At 46.6% G+C, this 23,450-nt stretch overlaps 1 protein-coding gene across 5 annotated transcripts in view; it reads right to left on the bottom strand.

The window, feature by feature from the left end:
* Positions 1 to 22,444, bottom strand: part of LOC120699282 (helicase and polymerase-containing protein TEBICHI-like) — a 36,273-nt gene extending 13,829 nt beyond the window's left edge. For 3 of the 5 annotated variants that reach the window (XM_039983233.1, XM_039983234.1, XM_039983235.1), the window contains exons 1-19: positions 22,287 to 22,444; positions 21,890 to 22,203; positions 21,644 to 21,797; positions 21,485 to 21,553; positions 20,530 to 21,399; positions 20,063 to 20,127; positions 19,814 to 19,919; positions 19,544 to 19,744; positions 18,083 to 18,280; positions 10,677 to 10,838; positions 10,349 to 10,588; positions 9,786 to 9,998; positions 9,293 to 9,643; positions 8,732 to 8,884; positions 7,960 to 8,169; positions 1,915 to 2,133; positions 1,710 to 1,827; positions 491 to 1,470; positions 108 to 305 (exon numbers count right to left, since the gene is read on the bottom strand). In XM_039983233.1, the coding sequence (XP_039839167.1) occupies positions 108 to 305; positions 491 to 1,470; positions 1,710 to 1,827; positions 1,915 to 2,133; positions 7,960 to 8,169; positions 8,732 to 8,884; positions 9,293 to 9,643; positions 9,786 to 9,998; positions 10,349 to 10,588; positions 10,677 to 10,838; positions 18,083 to 18,280; positions 19,544 to 19,744; positions 19,814 to 19,919; positions 20,063 to 20,127; positions 20,530 to 21,399; positions 21,485 to 21,553; positions 21,644 to 21,797; positions 21,890 to 22,203; positions 22,287 to 22,322 (4,857 nt within the window). In that variant the 5' untranslated portion in view covers positions 22,323 to 22,444. The remainder of the gene's footprint in view (positions 1 to 107; positions 306 to 490; positions 1,471 to 1,709; positions 1,828 to 1,914; positions 2,134 to 7,959; positions 8,170 to 8,731; positions 8,885 to 9,292; positions 9,644 to 9,785; positions 9,999 to 10,348; positions 10,589 to 10,676; positions 10,839 to 18,082; positions 18,281 to 19,543; positions 19,745 to 19,813; positions 19,920 to 20,062; positions 20,128 to 20,529; positions 21,400 to 21,484; positions 21,554 to 21,643; positions 21,798 to 21,889; positions 22,204 to 22,286) is intronic. The other 2 variants (XM_039983236.1, XM_039983237.1) reach the window with 2 other exon arrangements.
* Positions 22,445 to 23,450: the final 1,006 nt, after the last annotated feature.

Below are 23,450 nucleotides of genomic sequence, written 5' to 3'. Positions count from 1 at the left end.
CAAAAAATATTATCGATGGTCAAAGTTTCAGCAAGTTAACTGCATGCAACCCAAAATGGTACTCTTTTGTGACTGTAGGGAGTATTAGGCTAGGATAAGAATTATACCAATGGACCCTCAATTGTGTCAACCAAATCATTGAGATTTTGAGAAACAAGTAATTTCTTCAGGACAGCATACAAAGCCCGAGTCTGGGCAGCACGTCTGCAGCAGCCATTGTGTGCTGCCTTGTGCATCTGATTTCTCCATCTTCCATCCCGATTTGCAGCAGCAGCAGCTTCACTATGAAGTCGTCTCTTGACTAACTGTTTAACACAAAAGGGGTGAATACTGAATACACATAAGCACTACAGTGTCAGATATAACTCGATTTCAAATTAACTACTGTGTATTGCCAAGATCAGAAGAAACCAGCCAAAAAAATTCAATTGAAGAGAATGTATCAGCAATGAAAAGCTAGAGGTATTGCAGAACACAATATATGATGTACCTTCTCAAGATTAGGCACTGTTCTGCTTTCTTCATCAGGCCAAAGAACCCATGCCACCAGGCATAAATCCAATCCATTATAAACAGAGATTGGTGATAGCAACACATACGAGTTGTCAAGTACTTCAATATTGTCCAGCATTTTATGGTCAAGATGAAACCTTGCAAGCCGTTGGCAAGAGATATAAGCTGATTTAAGTGCCTGAATCTGGATCTTCAAGTTCCATGTCATTTTCTTGACACTCTTACATTGCATAATGTCAGCTATTTTTCTCCATCTTCTCTGGAAATGACCCCACATTTCACTTGAATCATTGATACCAGTAGTGACTAGATCCTTTGGGAAGTTGCAGTAATATATGGGGGAATTTTCCCAACAGACCGCCAACCCAAAGACTTCGAAAAGGGTGGAAGATGGTTTCACTGATTTCTTGATAAAATGAACATCAAAGGAAAATTCACTAACTGCAGACCATTGATCAAGAAAACACTCAAATCCCCCTGGGAAGTTATACGCATTGACAGGACCTTTGTCAGCCACATTTGTACTACTCGATCCAGCAACAATTTCTGTTGATGAAGGTGATGCTGCTTCCTGTGTGGTAATTTTTGCACTGTTAGCTATTCCTAGATTCTCTTTTATTTGAATGGAAGAACCAGGGTGTTCCACTCTTAGACTGTATGTAGTTCTTGAAGCACCACAAATAGATGAGTTATTTTTATCATCTACAGCATCAGTCTCGAAAGCTAGCTTATTGGACTTAATTTGATCTCCACAAGGAGGAACTATCATATCTTGAGTTGGGGAGTCCTCAATAGCTGGGAGTGAAGGTGTGAACTGAGGAACTTCTACACCAAGTGACTTGAAAGCTGAGAATGCTGCTACTCTGGCAGCTTCTGCCTCCTCAAGGACAATCTTGCGAGCTCCATTTTTTATCTTCTTGGCTATACCAAATTGCATTCGTCGTAAACCAGAATCATCTAGTCAATTGAACAGATTGCCATTAGAGTAAGCTTTAAAATAAACAAGAAATAGGTTGAGTAACTGTGCATCATAAAAGAAGAGTATGTGCAAGCTCACTGGACACATCTAGAAGCAAATGAAAAAAAATGTGCATCTGTAATGCTACCACCACACGTCAACGACAACTAGATTCTAAGTAAAGAAGTACATCAAAAAGAGTAGCAAAGAAAGGATCAAGCATGAATAGAGAATGTACCTTGCCCAGACCAAGTATAAGATTCAAAAAGAGCTTTTGCAATTTCGGGAATAGATGCTTCAGCAATGGCAACAGGAGTACGCAGACCAGACTTATATAAAGCCCTTGCACGTGAGCCCTATTCATATTTTGCATAACCGAGCGTAAGAAAATGAAATGTGGCACACTTGGATAACTCATATATGAATGATAATTGGAAGCACACCTTGACAAATGGAATTGATGTAAGTTCAGCAATCTCTGCCCTAACTCCAAAAGAGACACGATTTTGGAACTTCGCGACAAGACCTTCTAAATCATTCCAACCAAGTCTCTGACAAAATGCAGAAACCATTGAAGCAAACCTGCCAGCATTTTCCTGCAGCGCCTGAACCATGCCTCTGGCAACCTTAAATGCCTCACAAACATCAGCAACAGGAATCTCCTGAAAGAAAATATTAAATGAGAACAGATAACACAAACTTTTCAGGGAAAAAAGATCAAAACGCACAGAACACTATAAACATGGAACAAACATCAACAAAATCAAGAGACCAAAAATATGACAACTACCTGTAATCTGTATTACAAAATTTACATAGAGTAAGACCAGTACAACTTACAAAGCATAATCTTCTGCTTGTGCAGAACAAAAAAAAATAGAGAACAGATATATATCAACTGGGACATTCGAAAGTAAAATGGTCAACCAGTCAATTGCATTGATGTGGACGCCATATGCAGAAATCAATGTTCAAGACAATATGACAAGAACCTGGTATTGTTTGTTATAATAATAGGAGAAAAGTAAGAAAACGAAACAAAGAACAGATGTAGGGTCAAAATAACAAAGAAGATACTACCAGATACTGAAGAAAAGGTAACAACGTAAGACAGCTAAACATCAAGAATCAAATTTTTATAATTTAATACACATTTTTCACATGCAAAGCCCTTAGGCCTGGGCTATGGGCTAGCCTTGCCCCTCAAGAACAGCAAGTCAGCTTAGATTCGTTCAGTATGTTAGTTTTCTTGCTTAGAGGCTAAGTTAGATTAGTTTGATGGCGCCTGCTCTATAATGGTAACCAATTCTGGTAGGAGTTAGCAGGCAAGAAATATATCAAATAGAATTCTTATCTCCTTCTATCCCTGCCCTTGTGTTGCAGCTCCCAACCTCCGGCGAGGTCGTGATCTTGGGTTCAGGGCCACTCAGCTATGCTACACGGTCACATCCAGGAAGGCACATATCATGTGTCTGGTACGTATCGGAAATGGATACAGCCTTGATACGTGTCCATCGAGTATCTGAAAAAATAAATCCAGTAATATTTACGTGGGCTGACACATATCTTCTCTGTTTTATGATACGACACAGCCACCAGCTTTATCCTTCCCGTTCCCAACTGGCTTGCCCCTGGTGCAGACACACGCTGCCGCCGCCAGCCTAACCGCACACGTGCTGCCACTCGCCGGCGACAAGCTGCTGGCATGGAGTGCTGGCAGACTGCTGGTGGATCGCAGCACATGTTCGCGACGCAGATCCGCAAGGAGCCCGGCAAGCATGGATGCCCGACACATAGCACACACGAGTGCTGCCGCTGACCGCCCTCAAACGAGCTCATGTTTGATTTTTTTACAATTTTAGACTTTGGAGTTGGAGAATTGGTGGATGGAGATGCTTCGCTTGCCTGTTGATTAATTGGAAAATTGCAAAACTGCAATTGCATGTTTAGAGTTTTAGTATGCATTATTATTTATTAATTTTAATAATTTTAAAAATAATAAATCGTACTCGAGTAAAGTTTTTTTGAGAAAATGCCATCTCCAAGTATGCATATCATGTATCCGTGACTGTGTTACATAACTACTCAGATCAAGGTTCACACCAGTTGAGATGATGGAAACCATCTTCCCCTCAGCATTCATTCCCAGATGCATCCCACCATCCTCTCAGCAATTCAGGCAGGTGGATGAGAAAAAGATAAGTAGGTGGAATTTGTGGAGATGAGGGGAAGAAGGGTAAAGGCAGAGGACAAATGAAAGCATGTTAGCTGTCACAGATACTGAACTCATAAAACTAATCATATTTTAACAATAACTTAACAAAATAGAGTCAGCCAACGGATTGTCATACACTCAATATAAAACATGACCTAATATTTCAAGTTGCATCAACATAATGCGTCAATGTTCAACTTTTGTTTCTCCACCAACTCATTTTTACACTTTGCAACTTAGATTTTCTGCCTACTTGAAGCACTATGCATTGACACATGTGATGGAGAGAATAATGGCTTGTATTCCTCCAAACCCTAGAAGGGTGGGATATATAGATCCTATACATGGGCCTCTAAATGGGCCTCTATACATGGGCTCACATATACACCAACACCCCCCCGCAGTCTGAACTACCGGCGCAGCGGTGTTTAAGACTAGACAACAAGAAAGCCAACACCCCCCCGCAGTCTGAACTACCGGCGCAGCGGTGTTCAAAACTGGACAAAAAGAGAGTACAAATAGAGTACAAAAGGCAAATACCCCCCGCAGCCACAACAAGCCGCAGCCACAACAAGCCACCGGCTACGTTGAGGCTGAAGCGAAACTCCGAGAAGGTCAAGGAGGGCAATCTCTTGGTGAAGATGTCAGCAAACTGGGAGGTAGTCGGGACATGGAGTACCTGAACATCGCCGATGGCAACTCTGTCGCGCACGAAGTGTAGGTCGATCTCCCCATGCTTCGTCCGTTGATGCTGGACGGGGTTGGTGGAGAGATACACGGCGCTGACGTTGTCGCAGTAGACGAGCGTGCTCTTGGCGAGCGGACTGTGGAGCTCCGCCAAGAGCTGTCGTAGCCAGGACGCCTCTGCCACGCTGTTAGCGACAGCCCGGTACTCCGCCTCAGCACTGGAGCGAGAGACAACCGGCTGCCGCTTGAACGACAAGGAGACCAGGTTGCCGCCCAGGAAGACGGCGTAGCAGGAAGTGGAGCGACGAGTGTCCGGGCAGCCAGCCCAGTCAGCGTCGGTGTAGACCACCAGCTCAGCAGAGGACGAGCGGTGAAGCACCAGGCCGAGGTCCACAGTGCCACAGACGTAGCGGAGGAGACGCTTCAGCGCAGCAAGGTGTGACTCCCGGGGATCATGCATATGGAGACAGACCTGCTGAACCGCATATGTGAGGTCCAGTCTGGTGAAGGTGAGGTACTGCAAGGCGCCAGCCAGACTCCGGTAGGCAGTACGATCAGCCACCGGATCACCCAAATCAGCAGACAGCTTCGCCTAAGTGTCGACAGGAGTGGAGCAGGGCTTGCAATCAGTCATCCCAGCCCGCTCTAGGATATCAAGTGCGTACTGCCGCTGGTGAAGGAGAAGACCAGACGGGCGGGGCACAATAGTGACGCCCAAGAAGTGGTGGAGCTGACCCAGATCCTTCATAGCAAACTCCTGCTGCAGAGAGGAGATGACACTCTGAAGCAACCGCTGACTGGTGGCTGTGAGCACAATGTTATCGACATAGAGCAGCAGATATGCAGTCTCATCCCCACGGCGGTAGATGAAGAGAGACGTGTCAGACTTGGCCTCGATGAACCCCAATGTCAGCAAGAACGTGGCGAACCGAGAGTACCAAGTCCAAGGAGCCTGCTTCAGACCATAGAGAGACTTGTTAAGCCGACAGACCATATCCGGACGACTCGAGTCCACAAATCCCGCTGGCTGAGAGCAGTAGACAGTCTCTAACAGTGCCGTGAAGAAACGCATTCTTCGCGTCCAACTGGTGCACAGGCCAAGAGCGCGATAGCACAAGCGAGGATCGTGCGCACCGTAGCGGGCTTCACGACTGGGCTGAAGGTCTCATCATAGTTCACACCAGGCCGCTGAGTGAACCCCCGGAGAACCCAGAGAGCCTTGTAGCTCTCCAGTGTGCCATCAGCCCGACGCTTATGCGTCCAAATCCACTTGCCAGTCACCACATTGCAACCAGATGGACGCGGCACGAGGTCCCATGTCTGGTTGGCAAGAAGAGCCACGTACTCCTCTTCCATCGCGCGACGACGGTGAGGATCCGACAAGGCATCGCGGACAGAGGAGGGTACCGGAGAGACCCACGACTCTCCCTCGGTGGCGGAGAGAGTCGCGGCCTGAGACGCCATCCGCCGAGTCACCATGGGATGGATATGCCGAGGATCCCGATGGATGACTAGCGGGTGGTACACCTCCGGCTCGGCTCGAGAGGGAGCCGGATGAGGCGGCAGCGGCGACGGCTCCGGTGTAGGCGTCACAGGAGCCTCCGAAGCAGGAGGCGGCGCCGGTGTCGACGCCGAATGACGTCGGTACACCCGCACCGGCTCAGCGTACCGCTACGGCGCCGGGGTCGGCGCCGAACTACGCCGGTACACCTGCACCGGCTCAGCGTACCGCGCAGGTGCTGGGGAAGGCACCGGGGCCGCGCGTGGTGCAGCAGGAGACAGGAGACACCGGGTCCGCGCGCGGCACGACTGGAGGTCCGGGGGCCGCGCGTAACGGTGGATGAACCACCGGGTCAGTCGGAAACAGAGACTCCAGCTCAGGGTCAGGAGAAGGAGTGGAGGAGGTGGAGTAGGGGAAATCCGACTCGTCAAAGACGACGTGTCGGGAGATCAGGACGCGGCGAGAGGTGAGGTCAAAGCATCGGTACCCCTTTTGGTCAGGGGAGTAACCGAGGAACACACAACGAGTCGAGCAGGGCGTCAGCTTGTGAGAAGCGGTGGCGGAGGTGTTAGGGTAACGCACACCCGAAGACCCGAAGGTGGTCGTAGCGAGGAGGGGTACCGAAGAGAGCGTGGTGTGGAGTGGGAGCAGGAGAAGCAGTGGACGAAAGGCGGTTGAGCAGGTAGGTGGCGTTGTGGAGGCTCTCAGCCCAGAAGCGCGGGGGCAGAGAAGCCTGGATCAGAAGGGCGACGCTGTCGAGGCGCAGCCACGCCACGTCCTGTGCCTCGATCGGCGTGTTGAGGAGGACGTGGTCGTCGAGGGCGTAGTGGCGGAGGGCGAGCAGGACCTGGTCCCGCCAGCGTCCGTAGGAGGAGGACGTCGGGTCGAGGATGACGGTGACCAGGGCCCTGATATTCTGGACGCCGGTGGCCTGGAGGTGGAGCTGGGCGACCATAGGGTCGGTCGGGTCGTACCGGGCTCCAGATCCAGCGGGCGGGGCCTGGCGTGAGGAGGCGCCGGGCTCGGGGTCGACGGGCTGGCCGGAGGAGACGCGGAGGTAGTGCTCCGCCTCGGCGACCCGAAGAGCGAGGGCGTCGGCCGTGGCACGCTCGCGCTTCCAGGCAAGGGCAGCCACGCGGACCCGCTCCTGGGCCGCCGAAGCCTCCGACTTGGCGGCGAGGAGGGCCGCGGCGAGAGCAGCATCGGCTTGTTGCCCACGGATTGCGGCGGCGGCGAGCGGCGCATCTGCGGGGGCCATTCCGAGGCCAAACCACGCGGGATTGGCAGCGGCGGCGTCGACGGCCCGCTTGCCCGCATCGATCGCGGCGCGGTGGGCTATAGCGGCGGCAGCAGCGGCGACGGGATCGGCGTCCGGATGCAGGGGGGCGGCTGCAGTGGACCATGCGCAGGCCCCGCGCCCCCAGCGCCTGCGGCGGTGGCCGGGTCGTGCCGCAAGTGCGGCAACGGCACCTGCAGGGCCCTGGCGGCGGCGTCAGAAGCCCCCGCGGCCCCTGCACCCCCGGCGTGCGCGGCCCGGGCGATCGATCGGAGCCGGGGGGGGCACGCTGGAGAAGGAGAGGGCGGCGACCCGGCATGGAGAGCGCGGCGGCCGGAGGCCGGGCGACCCTCGAACCTCAACCCTGCCCGAAAAGCCCCTGCAGCCCAGACGCGACGGCTGGCACCGTCGGGCGGGCTCGAGCAGGGCAAGGGCGACGGCAGGCCAGATCTGCGGCCAGGCCGTCTGCGGCCATGCGGCGGCGGCGGCCCAGGCAGAGGGCGCAGGGGAGGAGGAGGGAAGGGGAGGGAAGGAGGAGGAGGGGGGCGGCACCAGCGGCCGGCCATGGCGCCGGCGGCGGCTTGGGAGAAGAGAGAGGAGAGAGGGAAACTCTAGGCTAATGATACCATGATGGAGAGAATAATTGCTTGTATTCCTCCAAACCCTAAAAGGATGGGATATATAGATCCTCTAGATGGGCCTCTATACATGGGCTCACATATACACCAACAACATGACTAACAGGCAATGTCAAATTTGAGTACTTCTACATTAGCAGATAAAGCTGCCAAGTAGCTATAAGAAGATACCTGAGCAAGCCTTGATAACATCAAAGCCACATAAAAGCGTCTAGACACTCTGAGTGTTTGCTCATTAATAAGTGAATTTCCACCAGCTTGTGCGGGAGACTTGTTGCGTAAACCAGTGTTTCTCTGAGGCCTTCCACGAACAGGCATTGCTGCCCCATGAGCCATGTGCATCAAGAAGGGTTCAATTACTCCAACCCGATTGCCCACTGACTGCATTAAGACGTACCAACAAAAAAAAGGATTTTAAGAGAATAGGAGAGCGATTACTTATTCTAGGACCACCCCCCCCCCCCTCCTTTTCCCCTTGAGTTTGTGTATTCTATGAACTGAAATTAGCAAAGTAAGCAACAATTTGATTTTTCAACCAATAAAGTTGAGCAAGACACGATATATACATTTTATGACACTGCAATGGCAACACCACCAATAAAAGTTCGATGTTTGCAATTTTTCTGTGTGTCACATCCAGATTCTGAAAACTAATAATAAAAGTTCATTCCTAAATGAGTTGTATGCACCATGAAAAAGTAAACTGAAACCAGGTACAACACAAACAGTTCCAATTAACATACTACTGTCAGTTTCATATAGTTACATAAAACACTGATGTTGACTTATCATTTTCTTAATTCACTTTTGCATCGCATTTAGTTCAATATAAAAGTTTTTTTTCACAATTATAAATAGATAAAAGTTCAATTTTATGTGCATTTGAATTACAGTTCGATAATAAATTTTTCAAGTGCGACAGAACAACATAAGACTTGCATACCTGCTCAAGAGAAGAAAGTTGCATGAATCTCTCGTAATATAATTCCCAATCAGGTTCAAGATCCACATTTATTGGCGTGACCAAGTAAACCAAATGCAAATCAGATGCAAGAACAAAGCCTTCTCTTGCCCTTGAAAGATCATCAAGCACAACCTACAGGCAGCAACATGCAAGATTAAACAAAATGGAATGTGTTGGACCAAGGATAAAGGCCCCCACCCCTCCCACTATAACACCTGGGTTTTATGGTCGGGTTGGCTAGGTGGGGCGCGCTAACATGGTACCAGAGCCGAGGTCCCGGGTTCGATCCCTCCCGGCCACGCATTTCCGCTGCGCGATTTCCCCTGCGTCTCTCGTGTGCTGAGACCTGCTGCGGGCTACGCCGGGCACTAGAACCTGTTGCGGGCTACGCCGGGCTCGCACGCCGTAGGGGGAATGTTGGACCAAGGATAAAGGCCCCCACCCCTCCCACTATAACACCTGGGTTTTATGGTCGGGTTGGCTAGGTGGGGCGCGCTAACAGAATGAAATAAAGGAAAAAGGAAAGATAAAGTAAGCTACCAGTGATTCCTCGGGATTGAGTGAACTTCCGAAAGCCGCTCTACCAAGGGGGGTAGAGGAGTATATTTTTGTCTCATTGTTCCATTCAAGAAACCTTTTATGGCATAACCAGCGAAGGGAGTCTTGAGCTGACTTCACGACATCGTCAAAAGGTTTGGTGGAGTTAAGCAGCGTACACCGCACATATCGATGTATATCATTTGCAGTTTGCACAATCCCACCAGCAACAACCTCCATAATTGCATGAGTCATTCCATTTTTATCTTCAGAGAGACAGGACTCCAAGGGAGGGCAATTGCTTCTAATAATACCTGTAATCCTCTTGACCTCTTCAGGCCTGCATACAAGTATCTGCATGGATTTCAAATGTCAAAATAGCATACAAAAATAGAAACATTTAGAACATTCAAAATAAAAAAATGAAAACAAAGCTAGTAAATTATGAGAACCATTCTCTAAGTACAATAAAATGGAACAAAGACCGTGTACTTACACTTTCTCCTTTTGTGTCTATTCCAGTTCGACCAGCACGACCAGCCATCTGTCTATAGCGAGTCCCATCAATAAAATCACGACCTATCTTAGGTTGCCTAAATATAACCCGTCTAGCAGGCAAGTTAACACCAGCAGCTAAAGTTGAAGTGGCAGTCAGCACACGGACGAGGCCTTTACGGTAGCATGACTCCACAATCTCCCTCTCCTCAACCTGCCAACATAACAGGCTATAACTCTTATTGAATCAAACAGAACAGATCATATATGGTGAGCTCAATGATCTGGCTGCCATTATTGTCGAGAGTAGATAAAGTAGCCCTGAAAAAGCACCCAAAAATCTAGAATTGTTGATGATCATAAAAACTGAAAGCCTAACATTGTTGTGTGCGTGTGGTGGGTGGAGGCGGTTGATAGTTCCTCCTGACACCCTTGCCCAGTTGTGGATTAGCCGATTAGGTGAAATTGGATCGCTTTCACAGTTAGCAATATACGCTTAAAGAAAAAAAAAACATTGTTGGCATTTTTTGTATTTTATTAAGATAGAAATGGTAACTTCCATACCATAAGACCAGCATGATGATATGCAACACCAAAAGGAAGGGTTTCTTCCAATACAGGATCCAATCCAGAAGGGCACCTCCTCAAGGCTTCAATAGCTGATGCAGCATCTGAAAATTCTGAACTAACATCACTTGGTCCAACAGAGGTTACTTTCAAGAACTTGGCAACATGTCTTGCAGTTGACTCACAGCCTTTACGGCTGGAGCAAAACAAAAGAACAGAATGACCCTGAAGAACAACCTGGAAAAAAACAAGTACAGTATTCAATTTCCTTGGAAATGTGGTGGGAAACAGAAAAAAACTACCTGCAGATTACATATCAAATTACCTCGTTACACATTTCAACAATATGATCTGGATCCTTGCCACCGAGGTCAGCTACTTTTGGAAGGACACGAACAACATTCATGTCTTTATCAAATATTTGATTACCAACTTTGATAAATTCCTCCAGTGGAACTGGTCGAAAGTCAGTTTGGTAAAGAGCAGCCTAGAATTACAAAACAGCACAAGATAAACATCGATTACAAGTTGTAATGAGGTATAATAACATTTTAATATGGAAAATATATAATATACATTTGACTAGATATCATTCACATTACCCAGACAGATCAAAAGTCAGCACCATCACAAAATAGCATACTATAAAATAAAAAAAAACTTGACCTGCGGGGGACCGCCCCACAGTATTTTCTAAGAGAAGACCTCTCACACAGGCTAAGAAAACCCCCGAACCTCTGCCCCACCATTACACAGGGGTGTTAGCGCGCCCCACCTAGCCAACCCGACCATAAAACCCAGGTGTTATAGTGGGAGGGGTGGGGGCTTTTATCCATAGTCCATCATTCCCCCTACGGCGTGCGAGCCCGGCGTAGCCCGCAGCAGGTTCTAGTGCCCGGCATAGCCCGCAGCAGGTCTCATCACACGAGAGGCGCAGGGGAAATCGCACAGCGGAAATGCGTGGCCGGGTGGGTTCGAACCCGGGACCTCGGCTCTGGTACCATATTAGCGCGCCCCACCTAGCCAACCCGACCATAAAACCCAGGTGTTATAGTGGGAGGGGTGGGGGCTTTTATCCATAGTCCAACAAGGGGTGCCGTAACCCGTACCGAACCCCTGCCCCACCTTGACCTATTTTCCATGTGATTTGGCAAAGTAACTAGACAACTAAATATGCTAATAATAATGAAGAAAACCTAAATCCTCATAGACTTTTTTTCTCGAACACGCAGGAGAGCCGTGTATCAATATATTAAGAAGAAAAAGGGTTTAGAAACCCAGGGTACAACCAGGTTTTATTACGGAAAAAACCTGGACAAGAAAAACCATGCCTTACAAAAAGAGCCTAATCACCTGTTAAATAAAGGAAGAAAGGCCTGACCCTAACTAGCCCTAAGCTAGATCAACAAGGTGCCAAAGCGAGGAGATGAGAGACTCCTCTAGCTCCAGCATAACTCCATAAGTGCATCTCCTCTTCTACAGCTGATAGAACAATATTTAAGTTTGGAGAGATTCCATCAAAGACACAATGATTTCGGTGATTCCAAATTGACCAAGCACCAAGAATGATGATGGAATTCAGACCCTTTTGAACCTGTCCGTCGACTCTATTGCTTGTTGTTTCCCACCATTCATCAAAAGAAGCAGCTTCCACCTCCGGAGTTAGGGTCTGCAGGCCAAGTTTCTGTAATATCCTGAACCAAACTTGTCGGGTGAAGATACAAGAGACCAGTAAATGATCTATCGTTTCCTCAGCTTGGTCACATAGCGGGCAGCGTTCTGGATGTGGCAAATTTCTTCTAGTGAGGCGGTCAGCTGTCCAACATCTGTTATGTGCATCCAACCACATGAAGAATTTGCATTTATTTGGGGCCCAACTTTTCCAAATTCTTTCCCAAGGCCGGAAAGAAGTGGCTCCAATGAACAAGGACTCATAGGCAGATTTTGCTGAATACTTCCCTGAGGGGGAGAATTTCCACACATGAGTATCCTCAATATCTGGGTGCAGCACAATGTTTGAGAGGAGGTCCCAAAGGGCAAGATATTCTCTTAGGACAGCCAAAGATAGAGCCCCACGAATATCTCTATCCCATCTCTGATCAGTGAGAGCATCCTGGACAGTCCGCTTCCTTGCCCTTGATGAGGTTGCACCAAATAAATTCGGCACAAGATCATCGAGCCTCTGTCCATGGAGCCACCGATCTGTCCAGAACAAGGTATTCCTTCCATTACCTACCTCTGATTTTATGGCGATAGAGAAGAAGGAATGAACTGCAGGGTGGACTTGGATGGCAAAGGAAGCCCAAGGTTTGTCTGGTTCTGTCTTCTGCAGCCAGAGCCAACGCATTCTTAGAGCCCAGCCAAGTTGTTGTAAACTGGAAATGCCCAAACCTCCTAGCTCCTGTGGTCTTGCAACTTTGGGCCATGCCAACAGACAATGCCCGCCATTGACGTCCTTCCTCCCTTTCCAAAGAAACCCTCTTCGAATTTTGTCAATTGCTTTAAGTGCCCAAGGTGGAAGGTCCATGGCCATCACCAAATAAACTAGCATGGATGTAAGCACAAATTGAACCAAGACTTTTCTCCCTGCTCTTGTTAGCAGATCAGCCTTCCAACCTGGAAGTTGATCTGCTATTTTATCAATGATTGGCTCAATTTGGGCTTTGATAATTTGCGTAGAGACAAAGGCACTCCCAGATACTTACAAGGGAAATCAAGAATCTGACAGGGTAGCTGCTCTTGAATTATTGCCTTGTCATCCTCTAAACATTGTATGGGTAGCACGCTACTTTTCTGAACATTTGTCTTTAGCCCTGATGCTTCACCGAAGAGCTGTAGCAAATCCAACATGACTTCCAAATCACTAGCAGAGGGGTGGAGGAAGATAACTACGTCATCCGCATACAGGGAAATACGGTGTTGGAGAGCTCTTCGAGCTAGGGGCTGTAGCATGTCATCATCTGCTGCTTTCTTAACCATATAGCATAGTGCTGGTGTATATGTGAGCCCATGTATAGAGGCACATCTAGAGGCCCATGTATAGGATCTATATATCCCACCCTTCTAGGGTTTGGAGGAATACCAGCAATTATTCTCTCCCATCACATAGGACATCCATCACCAAAATAAATAACATCGGGGACAAAGGATCGCCCTGCCTAAGCCCACGCCGATGTGAAATTTTTTCCCCTGGAATGCCATTCAATAACACCTGAGTGGAGGAGGAAGCTAGCAGCCCACTTAAGATATCACACCAAATAGATCCAAAACCCAATTTCCTCAAAACTTCCAACAGAAAGGGCCAAGAAACAGAGTCAAAAGCCCTAGTGATATCCAGTTTTAGCAAAATACGAGGTTGTTTTTGTTGATGTAGGAACCGTGCAGTTTGTTGAACCAACATAAAGTTATCTTGTATGAAACGACCTTTTATGAAAGCACTTTGATTGGGGGAAACCATAGCATCCAGCCTGCCTGCCAATCTGTTGGCAAGAATTTTTGTGGTAAGTTTGGCAAAGGAGTGTACCAAGCTTATTGGCTTGAAATCTCTGATGGTTGTGGCTTCTTCTTTCTTTGGCAGGAGTGTGATATAAGCAGAATTCAGCATCTCAAGATGTCCCATTTTCCGGCTCCAAATTGCAGAAATGGCTGCCATGAGATCCACTTTGATAATCGGCCAACAAACTTTATAGAACTTTCCTGTGAAGCCATCAGGCCCAGGGGCTTTGTCAGATGGTAAGGAATTGATAGTTCTCCAAACTTCATCCTCAGAGAAAGGGGCATCTAACTCTGATAGATCAAAATTAGGGATGGTCAACTCATCAAGATTAATGGTGACTTCTCTGTCTAAGCTCTCCCCCAACAGGTTGCTGTAGAAATCAAAAACATTTTTTTCCTTCTCAACTTGACTTGTGAGGATATGGCCATCATCCGAGAGGAGTTTGCTAATGAAATTCTTCCTCTTTCTGTGTCTTGCATGTAGATGAAACAAAGCTGTGTTGGCGTCTCCTTCATTTAGCCAGTTAATCCTGGACCGGCTCCTTGCAATTGTTCTCTGCAGCGAGGATAAGGCCAGGGAGTGATGTTTAAGCCGGTTACGCAGCCAAGCCTCCAGGTTAGAGAGAGGACGTATATCCTGAGCAATCTCCAGCTGGTGCAATATTTCTCTAGCCAACTCCAATTGAGAATTGACGTGACCAATTTTTTTAGGGTCAGTTGGATCCATGCCACTACAATTTCACGAAGTTGGATTTCATGTTGAAATCCATGCCATTGAGTGGCATGATTTTCAACGTGAAACCCAATTTCACGGAGTTGTGGTGGCATGAATCGAATTTTCCCATTTTTTTATGGCTCCAACTTTGCAGGCTTTTAACTGTGGCTTGGAATTTCTTTGCAAGGGTGATAAAAGGACATGGTGTCGCTGGAACTGAGTTCCAAGCAGCATCCACCGTCTCTTGAAAACCATCCAACTTGGTCCAAAATGCTTCAAAATGGAAACGAGCTTTGCAGGGTTTGACATCATGCAGTCCCAACAGGAGCGGGCAATGATCTGAGCCTTCAGTTGCATTACTTTGTAGCAGGCAATTTGGGAAGAGCTGTTCCCAGTCAATTGAGCAAAGCACTCTATCTAACTTGACCAGAGTTGGTGAATCTTGTTGATTAGACCAAGTGAATTTTCTACCATGAAGGGGCAACTCTTTCAGGGATAAGTCACTGATAAGACGTCGAAACCTACCCATCATTGCTCGATTCAGATTGCTGTTATTTCTGTCTGCATCACTTGTTATGAGGTTGTAATCGCCTAGGGTGAGCCATGGGCCTTGACAAGCAAGCCTTATTTCTCTTAACTCTTGCAAGAATAAAACCTTGTTATCATCCCCTTGGGGCCCATAAACACAAGTGAGCCACCACGCCTGTCCATTGGTTGGACAAAACTGAACTGAGACACTAAAGTTGTCCACCCGAGTGGCAGTTGCAGGGCCAAGGGCATGGCGCCATGCAACTAAGATCCCTCCACTTGCTCCAACAGAAGGTAATTCCACGAAGTAGGAGAAATCAGAACCCAAGCTGGTCAGAATGGAACCATGGGAAATCTGCAACATTTTAGTTTCCTGTAAACAGACCACATCCACTTTCATTGAATTAATCAGTGTGCAAACTGAGTCTTGCCGGGCCCTAGAATTGAGGCCCCGCACATTCCAACATAATATGTTCGAAGGATTCATTGTAACGTTTAAACATAATCGACCAAACGGCAGCGGGAAACCACACAAATCACCAGCCACATTCATCTTCCACCTCCGCTGCACCCATGTCTTCATCTGGCGTCGCCCATCCAAAGAGAGCGGCCATAGCTTGAACATGAGAGGGTACAAGTGTGGACGATCGGGTGAACAGCTCACCATATTCCTTCAGAGTTTCCTCATCAATTCCTTCATTTTCACCAATTATATTCAGGACCCTCATAACCTTCTTTCTGGCTCTTGTGGGAGCTACCGTTGCTGGTAATTCCGGATCAGCTCCGGCAATCCGGCGACTGCAACGCAGAGGTGCTGACAGTGTACGGGCTCGTGTCCTACCTCTGCAGGCACGAGGTGTAGGGAGAACTTTTGCCGTCTTTTTGGTTAGCTTTGCCATGAAACGCTCTCGTTTATTAGATGGCGAAGACCGATTGCTTGAGGGGGTCTGTCGCGGAGGGGAGGTATTTGCCTGTGCCACTTGGGCAGCCGGCACAACACCATCACCCAGGGAGTCTTCAACTTGGGTCGGTCGGTGTCGTCGTGAATACACTTTTGGGAAGCTCGGGACCAGAGAAGAGGGACACACGATAGCTTGTGGTTGATCAGGTACAGGAACGACCCCTTCCTTGGTTGCTTTGGGCATGCCTGTTGAAGCAGACGTCCACACAGCTTGAAGCGTAGGAGACTACGCGCTGGTCTCGACGGGAAGAAGGTCGTCTTCTTGAGCGTCTTGTACCGGGGCGGCAGCCTCTGGCTCGACCTCGTTCAGCGAAGGAACTGCAGAGGTCACCCCGATCTTCATCGTTGGGCCATCATGTCTTGCTGGGCCGGTTGTTGCTGGCAGGCCTGAGCCCATTGTGGAGGCCAAAGCGACAGGCCCACTTGTGCAATGATAGAAATCATCTTCAACAAAAGGCAGCGTTAAGGCCGCAGGAACCCCGGGCGAGGCGGACAGCTCGACGGGCGAGTCATCAACGCCTCCAGCCAACGGGATTGCCGAATCTCAAGAGGACACTCCCCCATCGCCCGAGGGCAGATCAATGACGAGGGCCGCCAAGTGATCAATGACCTCCTCGGTAGTTGGCGAGTTGCATGGGGAAGCCGCTACGACCGCCGCCTCTGTGTCCCCGGAGCGCACCGCGCCGTCAAGCTCCTGGACTCCCGTGCCGCCGCCTTCACATCCCGGGCCCGCATGTCCCCGGAAACGAGGCGCGGCACCTCGGGGAAGGGATCCGTCCCCTGAGCTTCGAGGAGAGGCGCCCAGAGATCGAGAGTCACGTCACCGGCGACGGCCACCACCATGGCCGTCCGGAGGAGTCGGGGGTGCACCAGCACCTGCAGATCGCCCAACCTCCGGCACCACTGTGATTTGAACATCATAAGACAGAGCCCGCTTCACTGGAGGCCCAATCCTCATAGACTAACATTGTTGTGTGTTAATGATAAAAAAAAATAGTTGTGCAAAAGAAGACAACAGAGACACCCATGGTTTTACCTTAAGAGAGGTGAATACCTTTGTCCTTTGAGGTGATACTCACACAACCTGTGAGCACCCAGGTGGGCAGCCTCTCAACTGGAGGCTCTACCAACAGAACTATTGAAGATTTAGGTTTTCTTCATTATTAACTCTGGTTTATTGCCCATAATATGTAGATAGATAGCATTTTATTTGTCTAGTTCACTGAGCTTATTTTAAGTTGCGCAGGAAATTAGAGTCAAGTTGATTATTGTCTCCGGATCAAAAATCAATCAAATGATACAGCATGATCCAAATGTTTTTCCATTTGACCAGAACAAACAACTACGCACTGTTACTTGGTAGCAAGAAATTCAAGTTAGGCTTCAGAAATGAAGAAAGACAGTGGCATTATAATGCCTTAAAAAATGATGACAACATACAGTTGTTAAGTACAATTGCTCACATATATCCAATGTTCTTACGGCGTTAAGGTGAGTTGTGGCGAGTCACCACCGCCTAGCCGCCTAGGCGGGCTAAGGCGACGCCTAGGCGGGCTAAAACGCCTAGGCGGGCCAAAATAGGGGAGCGCCTTGTCGCCTAGGCGACGCCATAAGAACATTGCATATATCAGATAGTCACATTCGCTATGAACTAATTACTTTGTCAGAACATCTTAGTTAATCAGGCAGTGTTTTAAAAAACGTTTTTAAACGTCGTTTAATCTTGATTAAACGCTGAACGGTGGCCAAGCGTTGCGTTTAATCACAGTGTCGTTTAATCACAACACGTTTAATCATGTTCAATCTACGTTTAATCACAAAAAACTCTAAACCATAGGCAAGCGTTCGCCTAGCGTCTAGCGTTTTTTAAAACCTTGTAATCAGGTAACTTTACCTTTTCTTCAAAAATGGTAAATGAAGTACAACGCTAAGTTGAACTTCTGTGAGGTTAGTAATGTTCTTTCTACCACATATTACAGCATCACTTAAATAAGTATATAGAATTAGGAACATAAAAAAACGAATTTCTTACTTGAAGCCAATCAGCTACAGCAGCAACGTTGGGCATAGTAGCACTCATACCAATTATCTGCAATCCATGAGTTGCCATCTTCCCACTGCTAGAGCCTGAAGTTTCTCCACTAGATGACTCTGAATTCCCTTCACCAGCAGCATATCGAAGCTTTGTCAGCATCAGCTCTAAAAGGTACCCTCTGTGTTGGTCACCAACCTATAATGCAATTGCATAAGAGAAGACAACTTAACTAGCGTACATTATTACATACTGTTCAACAGAGAAAGTAGGAAAAGGGAAGAAAGAACCAACTCAGGGACATGGGGGAAAGTAAATAAAAACAGGTAAAGATGCATCATATGTGCTGCTTTAGGTAAGGGCTGGAGGTTCAGGGATTGTCATACTGTCAGAGTAGACCTGTAGCCCTTGAATGGCAAGATTGGATCCTGGGCCCTAGATATTACAAAGCTCTGAGGGAAGCTCAGAGGAAGAAAAAGCATGTTTCCTGTTCAACTTACATGTGTTAAGACTTACGACTAAGACTTAAGCATGCGACCATAAATCATCCAGAGCCAGGATAAATTGGTTCTTTTCTTTATTCTTTCTTGTCAAATGGCAATTGCCAAGGATGCAAGGCCTTTTGTTATTTACAAATTGCTCTTAATAATTATGATCTAATAATATGGAAACATAGGTAACAGGTAAAAGTAACAGTGTAACACATAAGATTAGATAAGATGGTTAGCAACCAAGGATTCCAAGCCTTGGACAAAGAAAGTTACCCAAAGAAAATGTAAACAACGATGCAGTAGTGTAAAAGTACATCACTTTGAACCAGAATTAATCAGAAGCATGATCTATACCTTGTTGTCTCACTTTTCAATTAGTTGGGTATGATAAAACTTCTATTTTTTATAGTGCTCAAATGCTAGTATGTTATAATTGTACATATACAGTAGTACATTAGTTCAATGTGCAGAGATCCCAGATAAATCTATACCAGAATTTGCAACGCTCCATATGTTCCACAATTCAAATCCAAACCCACAATGCACACTGACCAGATAAACCTAGTATATGTTATAATTGTACATATACAGTAGTACATTAGTTCAACTGTGCGGAGATCCCAGATACACCTATACCAGATTTTGCAACGCTCCATATGTTCCACAATTCAAATCCAACCCACAATGCACACCGATCAAGGAACTAAAGTTAATAACATGGGCCAATACATACCCTTATTAAATGTCAATAATGTCCTGTACTAAAGGAAGGGGAAGAATAGAAATATTAAAATAATTACGTTAGTTTTATCAATGTCACCACAAACTTATACTGCGAAGTGGCAGTTCCCAAGACAATGGGATTGCATTGCAAAATAGATTGAGTACAAATAACTCTGGAATTAATAAAAAAAGTAGGAAAGCAAAGAGGGTATTTTCTGAGTAGCAATTTGGCTTTAGATAACCTTACCATATGAAGTTCATCTATTACAATTACACCAAGTTCAGAGAGACGGCCATCCTCCAACAACTTATTTACCAAAGAATTTGCCTTCTCTATGGTACACACAGCAACTGCTGTATCTTTAGGAAGTGATCCTCCGCCCTGGTTTCCATAGAAGCTACGGACATGCCTACCCAGTGGCTCAAGAAGTTGTTCAAGATGTTGAGCCTGCAAAAGTAAATGAATAGTCAAACAGAAGTAAGTTTAAGAACATCAGAGCTGTAAATATCTAGAAACCTTTTCAGCACATATCGACACATAGGGAAGGACAAGAATTGCCATATTCCCACTTGACAGTATCCTCCTCAACATCAGAACTTCAGCAACAAAGCTTTTACCAGCACTGCAATATAAGAACAAAAAATATATACATAAGATTAAAGCAAGATAGAACAGAAACTTTGAAAACAAAAACAGAGGACAGCTGAGAACATGAAGCATCCAGGCAATGTCCAAGTATGAAAGACGTGGAAGATCTGCAAGTACCTCGTGGATGCACAATACACAAGATTCCTTTTCTCCAAGACACCTTCCACAAGTAAGCACTCAACCTGCAATGGACATGAGAACAAAGACCAAAGGATGATCAATACAATCAAAGAGTGGCGAACAAGGATTATATTTAAACAAAGGAATAGTATTGCTTTTCAACATAGCATACTTGATTACTTATTTATTCACCTGATACTTCATGACATAAAAGATGGTGGACTATACTGAACAAATTGAGAATATGCAATTCACTGCCAACAGATTGTTTCGGTTCAATCAAAGCAAAGCATATACCAACTCACTGAAATAAAGGTGAGTAACAGTTGTGGCATATGACTAACCAGAGTGTGCCACCACACAAATACAAAAATATTACACAACTTACACAGGAGAAAAAAGTTCAGGAAACAGAAAGCTACCTGCCAGGGATCAAAAAGATAATTAGGGAAAAGAAACTTAACCTGCCAAGGATACAGCTCCGAAATGCCTTTTTTCATGTATACAGAACAAATCTCTGGAGGGAGCCAACTTGATAACTTTGAGTGGCCCTTCAGAGGAACAGAGCTAGTAGGTGTGCTAGCTTCCACTTCTTGAGAAACAAATTTACTTTTGGTATCTTTCTTAGGCAAGCAGCCATTTGAATATGCAGCAAGTGGTTTATTTTGATGAGAATCTTTGTCACCCTCTCGAGTTGAGTGAACATTCCCTTCAGTTGCTGACTTGAATACCCCATGACATCGGATCATGGCTGCAGAATCCGCATGCAAATCAAGAGCACTTGTCTTCATCGCATTTACAACATGGTTTGTTTGTACATTATCAGCTTCATTTCTGCCTTTTTCTTCACATTTCAAACCTGAAACTTGGATGTCATCCTCATGAAAGAAGTCCAGGTGCTTCACAGGCAAAGGAGAGCTGTTTATATGCTGACTGTTTGCTGCCAGAAATTCAACTTTGTTTGACAACTTCTCCATCTGATGTGTATCATTGCTGCCAACTGTATTTAGACAGTCACGCTCATCATTTCCTGATCTAGGAAGAGTCTTAGAGCACACTGCGACTGCACAAGATGATTTATCCTCTGCTGTATCAAACCCAGGCTTTCCACGGACCTTGTCTGCCTGGGCAGATATTCCCTCAGCGAATTCAATTGCTGCATTCCAGAATTCTTCCCCGGGTGAAGTAAGGGAATTCCTTGATACAGATTTTGGGGCGTCCCCAGGGGCTAAAGAAAACCCAACTTTTTTCTGTGTAGTATTTGGGGTAAAGCTACATCTTTGCAAGGCTGAAAATCCCACACAACTCACCTTTACCCCCTCAACTGATTCCTGCTAAAAAGGGCAAAATAAAAATTTCAAAAAAAAATAGAGAAAAGGGTTTCCACTTTCTAGATTTGACTTGCTGACAGAACCAAACCTCCACAGCCTCCGAGCCACCATGGTGATTGATGCATTGCTTCTTGAAGGCCACACTATCATCTGATTCCTGCAAAAAACCAAACTATGAATTGAAGCTCATGAATCACCATTCGTACAAAGCTGCCCGGATTGGAGGAATCATGTATCCTGGCCCAACCTTTAGAGCTTCCAAGCCACTGCAATGAGCAATGCACTGCTTCTTGGCAGAGGCATTGTCGCAAGGAACCAAGATCGACTGACTCGCACTCCGCTTCTGCTTCTTCTCCAACTGCTCACGGTACTCAGAGTCAGCCCTCGAAGGGAGGATAGCACTGCAATAACAAGATTACACCCGTCATTTACAAAGGGACAGTTCTTGGAACCAGCACAGGATCCCCCCTCCCGCTTCACACTAATGGCTCACCTGCAGCAATGGGAAAGGAAGTCCGTCGTGAATCTCCTGAGCTCCAAATCGTCCCCGTCAACCGCCGGCACCGGAGCAGAGGAGGCGACATCGACGTCCATAGCGGTCGTGAGGCTCCGCCTGGCGCCCGCGTCCCCGCCCCTCGGCGAGCCCGCGGGGGCCGCCGAGGCCGCCACCGTGGCACGGGTGGAAGGCGACCGGACGAGGTACCCCTCCAGGGACCCCTTGGCGCCGCCGGGGCTCCCATGCTGCGGCCCGGGTCGCGGCGCGTCGTCCTTGCGCGACGAGGGCCTCTGCTTCTTGGCCTGGTAGAACTGCGGAGGGGGCAGATCGCGGAGGCGTCAGGGCTTGGAGGCAGGGAGGGGATTGCGGCCAGGAGCTAGGGTTAGGGTTTTACCTGGTCGATTTGGGAGTGAGAGGAGCCCGACGCCATGGCGGAGGCCGGAGGCGAAGGGGAAGGAAGGAATTCAGTTTCGTTTGAAATATACGGCGGAGGGAGCGGAGCCGCCGAGGGGAAGGGAACAGAAACTTTCTTCGCTCGCCGGGCCGGTGTTCACTTTTGAAAACCGGGGACCAGAAGGGACTCTCGGGAATACCCTACTCCATGGTTGTCGACTTGTCCGCATAATTGTAAAAAAAAAATCCAAGTCTAGAAAATACCCTAAAAATTAAATCTAGAAAGAATACTAGGTACAATTATTCTACTTAGATTTTGTAAGTTATCTAATGCACTTTTACATAAAATTTGTGAGGATATGGAGAAGAGAGAACGAAAAGATTGTTCGCCAAACATCCATCTCATCATAAGTTAAAATTAAACACTATAAGATTATTTTCTTGTTATTGTACGATATGTATTTAGTATTATGAAAATTTATATATCTTTTACAATAAGTTGGATAAAGTTAGAGACGTTTGGCTTGGCATAAAACTAAATGATAAGAAGTTGCAATACATGGAGTATCCAGTAAGGTCTTGTTTAGATGCATAAAATTTTTGGTGTAAACCACTGTAGTATTTTTGTTTGTATTTGATAATTATTGTCCCGCTATGAGTTAATTAGGCTCAAAAGATTCGTCTCGCAAATTATAGACAAACCGTGTAATTAGTTATTTTATTTAGCTACATTTAATATTTCATGTATGTGTTAAAAGATTCGATGTGATGGGAAATCTTATAAAGTTTTGAAATTTTGAAGGGAAGTAAATAAGGCCTAAGTCTAAATAGTGGGCTTAGGTCGTCTTGCCGCCGGTCGTTGGCTCTAGGTTCCGCTTCAACTAAATATTGTACAAAAAACTTTTGATACGCATAGTAAATTTTTGCTGACCCATGCGACATTATTTTTCCATTAGGGGAGGCGACCTTATAGTTAAGCTACTACCTCCATTTCAAATTGTAGTTCATTTGACTTTTTTAACCCTAAATTTGATAACTCGTATTATTAAAAAAATTGTGCAAATATTATCAAAATTAAGTTATTTTTTTAAGATCTTGTATTGATAAAGCAACACACAACAAGAGAAGTGATATTTTGCAGAAATTTTTGAATAAGATGATTGGT

The sequence above is a fragment of the Panicum virgatum genome, chromosome 3K, assembly GCF_016808335.1.
Source record: "Panicum virgatum strain AP13 chromosome 3K, P.virgatum_v5, whole genome shotgun sequence".
Lineage (NCBI taxonomy): Eukaryota > Viridiplantae > Streptophyta > Magnoliopsida > Poales > Poaceae > Panicum > Panicum virgatum.
Note: the sequence above shows the minus strand (reverse complement) of the source record. Positions and strands in the feature narration are given on the sequence as shown.